This window comes from Alligator sinensis, unplaced genomic scaffold (genome assembly GCF_000455745.1).
Source record: "Alligator sinensis unplaced genomic scaffold, ASM45574v1 scaffold1420_1, whole genome shotgun sequence".
NCBI classification, from domain to species: Eukaryota; Metazoa; Chordata; order Crocodylia; family Alligatoridae; genus Alligator; species Alligator sinensis.
In genome coordinates this window covers 860,253-870,096 of record NW_005842613.1, presented here as the reverse complement: position 1 = coordinate 870,096, position 9,844 = coordinate 860,253, and the positions used below count along the sequence as shown (strand labels likewise).

Below are 9,844 nucleotides of genomic sequence, written 5' to 3'. Positions count from 1 at the left end.
TTCCCTACAGACCAAATACAGGGTTCTCTAGTGCGATCCCACTGCTGGTACAGCACCTATGCTAGTGTGTAGGGCAGTGGTTCTCAACATTTTCAGATTAAAGATAGACTTAAGGTCCCATCTGGAAAAAGCCTGCTTAGCTTTCACTCATTTTTGAGTGCAGAAAAGTAATAGAGCAAGTCTGCTATTACAAAGAACCCCGAAACCCCACAATGTATCAAAATTGTTTTAACACTAAAAGATTTCTATTTGAAGTCTCTGGGTTGATCTTCTGAATCATGTTTTTATACCTGGCAGTGCTAATATTGCTTCATACCCTGAGACATCTTAGAAAGGACCTCAAAGCGCCCCACAGGGCTGTGGCACCCTGATTGAGAATCATGGGTCAAAGAATGTGGTAGACACAACTCAGAAGGGCAAAGATGGACATGGGCTGTCTTCCTAGTAGGAGCAAGTGCAAAGAATGCAAGAGTAGCATCTCCCTACCAAAGCAACATAGCTTGATCACAGAAGAGCAAGCTTTTTGCAAACAGCTTGAAGCACACCACATGGCCCTGGACTAAAGCACAGGTATATGCTGCATAGAAACTAAGAAATCTATCAACTGCATCCTCTCTACAGGTCTCTCATGACATTTCAAAGTCTGCAGTGATAACGGATGCCCCAGCTCTGGGCCCATTCACTCAGCAGTGGGTGGAAACCCACACTACCAAATCCCAAGTGGCTTTCATCCTTGGGACCAAGGACAGTAGCATCAGGGAAACATGAATGCACTGAAGTTTCACCAGCTGTTTGCAAGGTCTTAGTTATCAAGGCACAGACCATAAGCCACCTGCCAAGGCCATAATCAGTCCAGAGCTGGACCCTGTGAACCATTTTCCTTATGCTGTATTCCTTATGCTTTTGAGCTTTGCTTCTTGCAGAACAAACACCAGGAAAACCCCTAATGGTTGCCCTAATGGCAACTTGCATGGGAGCTTTGCTCTATCTGGATTCCCAGGCCAGGTGGGGGTCATTCCAAGTGGCCTCACTCTGCCTCACATTAGCTACAATAGCCCCACAGCTGCAAGTTGTGTATGTGCTGGTACAACCCAATCAATTATAGAAGGCTCCCATATGTAGCCCCTTTCTTCTATAAGAAAGAAAGCCCTTGAAGCTGCCTATATTTTGAGGCCACCAGCATGGTGTGGGGAGCTCCTAAGCCTTGCTGCTTGCTAACTCACCTGGAGTTGAGGAGGAACCTGCAGGAGAAGGACACGATGAGCAGGATGATGGTGAGGTAGAGCTTGAACTTCTCATACTCATCTTTATAAGCAAACCTGCAGGGAGGTACAGAGAAAGGTTGTGGACACTGTCTGGCAGGAAGGAGCTTTGCAATCTAGCACTCTTTGCCCAGAATTGGTGGGTCACCAAATCAGTGAGCCTGAGCCCCATCAGAAGAAAATCATATGGGGTATATATTTAAGGAAGCAACATAAGGAAATCCTTGCCTTTGCCGCTCCTCAGAAATTCCACTTAGATTAAGTGCAACCCAGAGCAGGGCACAGCTCCTGCCACCATAGGGGAGCACCTCACATCTGGCAGAAAAAGCAAATTGCACTGATATCCCAAGGCCCTGATAATGACACCTGGGCTTTCCACACACACACACACACCAGAGTGTTTACTAACTTTGAATGAAGGTACCCTGGGTCCCTCTGAACATCAACCCTTGTGAATCCCAACCCCTTGGCTTGAAGATCATTACAGCGTACTGAGAACAGGCAAAGGCAATGGACAACATTCAACTGCCAAGGGCAATCTCTCACTGTTAGAAACAAGTACCCCTGAAGCTGTACAGCCCTGAACTGATCCTGATAGTTGGGCAACGCAAGGCCCAAGCTACTAAAGAAAGGAGAACTCCTTGTTCTTTTTATTGAGCATGTTTTGGAGCAGCTTCTTAGACAACACTGTGCCCCTGGATTTTCCACCTTTCATAACAATGTTCCCTCAAAGGAGTGCTGGCTACTGAATTAGTCACAGAAGCAGCCTGCTATTCTTCTGGAGGACTTGGTTGCCCATTAAGACTTGACCTTGCCTGGCTTGTTAGAGCTGAAGAGCTCGGGCAGAGGTGGTACATTTGTAAGCACAGGCAAAAGAAGGTTGGGTGTCTAAGACTGATTGGAATCAGTCAGCTGGGAAAGGTCTCTGCAGACGTTGCAGGAAGAAAAAAACTGCTGTTCAATGCTCAGCACTGCAGCTCAACTCAGGATGTCTTGCTGCCACCTAGCCAAGAGAAGAGCAAAGCCTGAGCCCCGCCAGAAGAAAAGCTTTCCCTCAGAAGGGTAATTCCACCACCCTTAAACACAGAGATAGATACAAAGATAGCAGAGAGGCATTACTTAGCCTGCTTGCTGAGCAGTGTGACATTCACATTTCCAAGCACCAGACTCAGGTATAACCTAGATCAGAAGAGGAGAGAGGAGTTAGACCAGACCGCAGCACATGCAGGGAGCTGCCAGCTTAATCTCAGCACTAGGGTGGTTATAACAGTTCTTCCTCTCATCACCAATGCTTTCAGGAACTAGGGACACTGGCAGACTTCTGATAATGTTACAGCAACTGGGGAGGGGAAGATTCACTGAATGTCTAAAGGGGCCCTCTTCTCCCAAACACCACTTCCTCTCCTATGGGAATGATTCAGAAGCAGGAAATCATATGGGTTCCCCCCAAGGGGTAGCACATAACATGATAGGAAAGCCTGTGGTCTAAGTGGTCTCTGGATGGTAGGTCTGTTTTCTTCCCAGGCCTAAGCTGAAACATGGCTTGGGATCTGGTTTAGCAGGATTCCTAAATAAGCAGTGAGAAAGTAACTAGGGTTGACTGCAAACTGAGCTTTTCATTAGTTTTCTCCAAGTGTGAAACCCACCAAGATTAATGTAGTTTCTTCCCCGATAACCTCAGTGATCTCTAGAAACTACACAGAAACCAAAAGCTTTGTTCCTTTCCACTAAGAAACCCCCAAGACAGTGTCTTACCCATTCTTCTTTGGCAAATACGCTTCCATTTCAAAGAAAACATTTTGCCTCTCCTTGATCAAGTTCTGGATCTCTTGGATGGACTCCTCCTCCTCTGCAGATATAGAGGGCTTGCATCTGCAAACAGGAACATGACATGGACTGACAGAGGGCACTAACATGACAGAGGTGCTGGCACTAGATGTTTCAATTTGTATGAAAGAAGGACAAAGCAAGGGCAAGAAGCTACAGAGATTAACACAGAACTTTAAAGTCCAGGACTCAGTCTACAGGTCAGTTCCTGAATATCAGGGAGAAGAACAAATGAGGTGGAAGCCAGCACAAGCAAGCAGCCACCTGCTTTCAAAACCCTGAGTGATGTTCATGAGTTAAGTACTAGGGTGGCCTTGGTCCAAGGACTCTGGGGAGACCTGGCTGTCTTTAAGAAAGCTCAGATGAAAAGTAGCAACAAACGGGTGGGAAATGCCAAATCGCATTTGCCTTCCTAGCACTTAACAGGTACTAGGAAATCACCATGGGACATGGAAACAGTCCCCACTGTTTACAGCAGGCAGACAAGGATAGGGGTTGTGTGCCCACTGAATGAAGTGGACTGTAAACTAGGCCTGGTTTTAGCAGCAAAGCTGATGACAACACCCAAGCCTGCATAAAATAGCCGGTATGCTTAACATGGCCCAAGCCAGTGATTCTCATGAGTCCCATGAGATCCCAGTAGGGGTGCTGTGCTACCTGGTCTCTGCAAGAGGAGATAAATAGTCTCCTCCCCCAGTCTGATGCTCTGTGCCTGGCCCTAGCTACTCAGGGGTGCCTGTGGCTGCTCCTCTGAGAACTGCTGCCCTTCCTCATCTTCCCCTGCACTAACTGCCTCCATGCTCCCAGCAGTATGCTCTGCTGTGGGTAGGCAGGTGGATATGGGGGCCAGTGCCACGTTTTGCAGCTCAACTCCTCCCATACTTCCAGTACCGATGAGAGGAACTTCAGAGGCAGTTGCCAGCATTTGAGACCCTGTAGGAGCAGCCTTGCCAGTGGGGAGCTACCCTTGCTCCCTTCGATGCCAAGGGTGGAGAAGAGGCAGACAGTGGAAAGGACAGGATTAGATCCTGCCCCTACTGCCTTCATCTGGCACCACTAGAGCACTGGTTCTTAACCTTTTTTTAGCATCAAGGCACCACCCCATACCCTTTCTGAATTTAAGTTCTAGCTCATTGATTTTCAGTGGATACCATAAAAGTCAGAAAAGTTATGCAGAGAGGCCTCGAGGCTAAAAAGACTCAAAACCACTGGCTTAAGCAATGCCTTTAATTGCCAAGATCTTCAGGGTTGGCAAGTGGCTCACCCTGTATGTGCAATACAAATGGCTGCTTGTACTAGCTGTGGATGTTTTTAAGTGGCAAAGACTGTATTAATGTAGGTAGGCAAGGAAGAGGCTGCTGAACAAGGAATGAGAGAAGCCATATCTCCATAGCCCGTGCTCCTCTATGATTCACCTCTCCATGACATCCCCTCTCCACCCCTCTCTTGGTTTCTGTTGGAAGCCCAAGGCACAACAGCCAGCTGCCTAGTCTCCCTTGCTGCCTCTGAGCAGGGATCTGCATGGTTATTACACAGCTACTTACTTTTTGAGGGCAAGAGAAAGCTCCTTCAGCTGCTTCTTTTGCCGTGCAATGGAACTGGAGATCCCATCCTGAAGCCCGATCAGTTCCTCAAGCTTCTGTTTGTACAGCTTGTGGTTATCCTGGCAACAGAGATAAGGTCTGTGTTAAGCCTCTGAGACCCAGCTTGTAGACCCTGCTTTTGTTATACAGAATGGACATTAGATGCAAGTACAATGGAATAGTACCTACAGCAGAGGAAGAGGAGTCACTTTTGAACACTTTTCTGAGCTCAGTTAGCAACTTGTGGCAATAGCTACACTTGTACTAGTTTGCTCCTCTGCAGCTGGGAATAACCTGATGCCCCATCACAGGAGGTGGCGGAATGGCTCATCTGCCAAGCACCTTTTGATGGAATCTCCTGGGAAAATTGGTGTTTGTCTGCCTCCATTTGCTTCCTTCACTTGAAGCAGCCTCTGGGGACAGTTGTAAACAGATTCAATCCCAGCTTCTACCCACTAATGCAGTATTGAAAAACAAAGGCTAGCAGCTCATAGGGCTAGCATGGCCAAGACACACTAATTTCTATAGCCACAAGTGAGCAATGTAGCTGGCATTATATTCAGCCACCTTTGACTCCCTAGCCTGGATCAACTCGGGACAGCCTTTAACGAGAATCCAGACCAAGAACTCACATCCCTGGATATGTAGCAAGTGCAATCAATCACTGTCACCATGATCCTCAATGTGAAATACTGTCCTGAAACAGAATTCAACCATACACGCTGGCAGTACAGTGCCATTCTGCTGTTCAGCACGCTCTCTGCTGGAATAGACAGGCCCTTTTTGACAAGGCATTCCTCCTGAGGCCAAAGTAGCAATTTAATTAAGCAGAAAACTCCAATTCCAGGAGATGCCTACAGTGGCTGCTACCCTGAAAGTGGCTTGAAGCCTACATAGCTACTGGGGCTTCTGCAGCCTCAAACAACAAAGCCACAAAGAGAAGCTGACTCAGCAGTTTGATCAGTCTTACAGGAAACTCAAGCAATTGGGAAACAACAGAGAGGAAGCTACTGACGTGGAAGGCAGCCCACAGCTCAGAAGCATAAGACTCTTCCAGACCCCAGTTCAGGATGGTAGCCAGTGCTGGAAGATGGAGACAGATTTGTGCTGTAACATCAGCTGGTGCAGTAGGTCATTGACTGATGTGGTAGGGTAGGGAAAAGTCTTTCTTCTCTCAGCTGGTGATCACAAGCTGCCCTGCACACCTTTGCAATAGTACTCTGCCTTGTATAACTGCAGATACCATTCTTACTATATTTTGCATTTAGGAGAGAGTTTCTTTCCCTGCCATGCAAATGCTGTGAAAAGCTTACATTTTATGTGAAGAAGAGAAAGGATAGGGAAGAAGTAAGTGACTTTCAAAGGCAAAGCAGGGACAGAACCTAGGTCTCCCAAGTGCACTGCTTGGTTTGCTCTTCCTAAGCTCTATGCCTGCTGTAGGACAAAGGCTCCACATGTTCCACACTGCTGGAAGACAGAATGTGTTTTCTTCAACATTTTCTGCCTTTCAATTTGTGTAAGTACCTCAGTTGAGAGAACAGCAAGAGTAGCTGAAGATGTGAAACAAACGGCTTCCCGAAATGTATATTCTCTCCCCTATTACTTGCTGAAGAAACTGGAAGATGCAGGAAAAAAGTCCCAATCTAGTCTTTGCCAAGCTGAATCAAGAGAAAAAGGAGAACTCTGTCTTGAAATCAGGTCATTTCAAGCAATAATGCTATGTTCTTATGTTCCAATAAACAGGAACAGTTTTACATCACTGCTGGTTTCCCCAAGCCCTTCACAAAGCAACTCTGGTATATCCCACTTAACCCTTTTAAAGCAAGGCTAAGAGTCTCAAGGACTCCCCACACTGCACATGCACCCCGCCTATGTATCAGCACCATCAGTTTAGCTTCCCTACTGCCAGAGAAGCAAGCCAAATGCATGTGATTTTATGTATAATACAAGAGGCTATGCTGTGTTTAAGGACTTCTCCTGAGTGCCTCCTGCCCCAGGTTGGGCTAGGTGCATCTGGGCCTGCTCATTTGCCCTCTGTCGGTTAAATGTCTGGAGATTAAGGGAGGGAAAATTCTCAAATCAGCACAGATAGTAGCTAGCTACTCTTCCAGCACGTCAGGGATTGGGCTGATTTGTCCCCAGGATAGGCTACAAGTATTTGTTACAGCAGCAGTCACTTCAGACAGAAGAGAGTCTGAAGATTCCCTATGGAAGAATAAGAGAAATGTAAAAGAGGGGCCACAACATGGAGATGTGCATTCACAAAGCAGATCCAAAAGGCCTCAGACACCTGTACAGTGACCTGGATCTAGCATGACTTAGTCACTGGTGACATGAGCTTGCTCACTTCACACCTGTATCTGATGGATCTGCCCCTTTCAGACAGAAGGGTGCTAGACCATTTTGGAAACTAGTTTGTGCTCAGACTTCAGTCACAGCTGTAACAACATGGGGAACTTTGCAGGGGCATCTGCCCACTTCATTCCCAGCTAGAGCCAAGCCACATAGTCATCAAGTGAAAATCCCTGATGAACTGCAGGGATGTCATTTCTCTGAAAAGCATTCTTCCTTCCCCCTCCCCCACATGCTGTAGCAATGGGACTGTGCCAAGCATGAGAAATAACTGAAGTAAATGGTGCTGGAAAATCCCCTGCAACTAATGCCTAGAAACTGCCCAGCTTCTCCATTGGAGATATGTTCACAGGTTCCATATAACAGTAAAATCTAAGAAATTTTGGATGCAGTACCCAGAGATTAGCTTCTCAGAAGTACTGGCCCATGTGTGATGCAATATAAGTGTAAGCAGGAACAGGACAAGTCCTTTCAGCTGAGGTAATTCAAGCAGACACATCGGCTGCAAGGCAGTTAGGAAACACTGACAAAGATAACCAGTAATTAAGCCAAGGCACTGGCTGTGAGAGAAAACATTAATACATTCATAGGGGAGTTGCATGTTGGCATTCCAGGGCCTATTGCTAATAATGTGTGGTGTGGCCCCATGCTGTACCCTGAGCTGAGAGATGCCCAAGGCTGAAGCTCACTAAAGACATCAGCCATGTCTAATCACTGGCCCCTTGGTGGCTCACTGTCACAGCAGCTGTGGGACAAGTGAGGCCCAATATAAAGGACAGTTGCACTGACTTTGAGGGAGTTGTGCCCACTTACAACAGCTCTCAAATTAGCCCTGCATAATGTGACATGGACTAGAAACATCCCATCTATGGCAAGGTTCACCACACTTTGTTCTGGGGAGTCCAAGCCAGAAGCACAGTGACTACGTACTTTATGCAGCAACCCCAGCACGGATGAGATACTAGTTTCAAAAGGATGGTCTGATGGTTAAGGTCGTTCCCAAGGATGTGAATGACATGGGTTGAAGTCCTGGCTACAGATGCCTTGTGTGAGCTCAGGCAAGTCACCTAGCCTCAGCGTCTGAGAAAGTGAGGATAAAGTCTTGCACAAACGAGAGGTACGATTATGAGGTGCTCAGCTCCTACAGCACTGCAGGTTGGGCCGGTTCCTTATTCTATTATTTATACCACTTAGGAAACCTTGCACTAAGAGTACCGGAGGCAAATAAGCCATAATATGTTATTTGGTATAGCAAATTGCACCATGTGAATGGTCTCCCAGCAATTCCAGAGAAGACAGCTTGTCAAGCCACAGCATAAATGCTCAAGTTCATTTGGAAGGTTTACCAAGTCTGACCAGAACCCAGATTTTGTCACCTTGAGTCAAGATTCTGGTAAGACCCAAGTTGGATATAAAAAGATAGGCCTTAAACAAGGACATTGTCAAACATGCCTAGGCTAACCAGAGGAAATGTTAGCAGGTAAGCGGCTATGAACACTGTATAAAGAATACAAACTAATCCACTTTTTCCCCTCACCCATCACAAAGGCACGCCCAACTGAATTTCCTGGGATGCTGATGGTACCTGGCTGTTCACGACCAACACAGAGCCTCTGTGAAGGCTGGGTAGACACAAGGTCAAGCACGTGACTCTAGCAGGGCACTGACAAAAAATAGGATGCTGGAAAAAAGAACAAGCTAAGGGGAGGTATTTCCTGTAACTGTAATTAAGGCTAAAACACTCAACCACCTTAATTTCCTTTACTTACATCGATATCATCACGTCTGAGTACCTCAGTGATTAATCGATTTTACCTTCAGCAACTTAGTGAGGTAGGGAAGTTTCAGCTGTTTAACAGGTAAGAAGTCAGGACACGAGACAGACTGGGGGCAAGTCAATCTGAGAAGTAGCAGCTAAGCTAGGAACTGAACCAGGCTTCCCAAGTCCCCGTCTTCGTAGAGTTTCCGTGCTTTGGGAAACGGAACTGGACACAATACAAAGCTCTTTACCATCTTAGGGCAAGATTTCAATAGCAAGATGTTGTGGCCCTAAAGCCTACTGCGACTTTTAAAGAAGCCTACTTTCAAGCAGATTTCTCTTCTTAATGAGTCTTGTTCTCTTGAGGCTGCTACGCTCATGCCGTTCTGTGCAGCAGAAGTGATCAGTGCCTAAGGAAAGGTGGTGAAGAAAGGTCCAGTTGGGACAGAGAACTCCCTAGTGCCCTGGACATGAAGCAGTTAGGAAGGGGAGTTAGGTAACAGCTCAGACAGAACAGATGACAAAATACTACTCGTACCAGAGAATGTGAGGTAAAGTCATGCCAGGGAGTATGGGAAAAGTCACGCGCTGAACCTTAAAGCATCCAGCAATAAACACACAGTCGTCAGAGCAGCAGCTGGAAAGATCAAGGGGCAGGACGGCACACGTAAGGCAGGCGCTGGCTTGAGCCGATCCAAAGAGCAGGGACCCCAAAACCCGGCTTCACAGAGGCCTCCACACTGGCTGCATTCACACAAGGCAACTCCCACATTGCCCCCAAGAGGGGACGGCTCCCTCGCCAGTACAGCCGGTCAGTTCTGGTCATCAGACACCAGATAACCGCCAGCTAACCAGAGGGAGGCTGGCACGGGCAAGGGGAAGGGCCGAGCGCTGAAGGACGAGAGGCTGCATGAGACGATGGGGCTAGAGGGCAGCAGCCGGCTACGGGAGACTCCTTCAGCGACAGGCTCGGCGGGGCCGCGGCGAGTGTCCGGCCGGCTGCGAGGGAAGGGGAGGGCAGGGCAGGGCAGGGAGCGGCCGCCCCGCGCAGGCCCGAGGCA

At 47.5% G+C, this 9,844-nt stretch overlaps 1 protein-coding gene across 3 annotated transcripts in view; it reads right to left on the bottom strand.

The window, feature by feature from the left end:
* Window positions 1–9,178, bottom strand: part of TMEM120A (transmembrane protein 120A) — a 15,033-nt gene extending 5,855 nt beyond the window's left edge. For all 3 annotated transcript variants that reach the window (XM_014524479.2, XM_025214984.1, XM_025214985.1), the window contains exons 1-5: window positions 9,107–9,178; window positions 4,634–4,752; window positions 3,018–3,134; window positions 2,382–2,441; window positions 1,224–1,319 (exon numbers count right to left, since the gene is read on the bottom strand). In XM_014524479.2, the coding sequence (XP_014379965.1) occupies window positions 1,224–1,319; window positions 2,382–2,441; window positions 3,018–3,134; window positions 4,634–4,752; window positions 9,107–9,163 (449 nt within the window). In that variant the 5' untranslated portion in view covers window positions 9,164–9,178. The remainder of the gene's footprint in view (window positions 1–1,223; window positions 1,320–2,381; window positions 2,442–3,017; window positions 3,135–4,633; window positions 4,753–9,106) is intronic.
* Window positions 9,179–9,844: the final 666 nt, after the last annotated feature.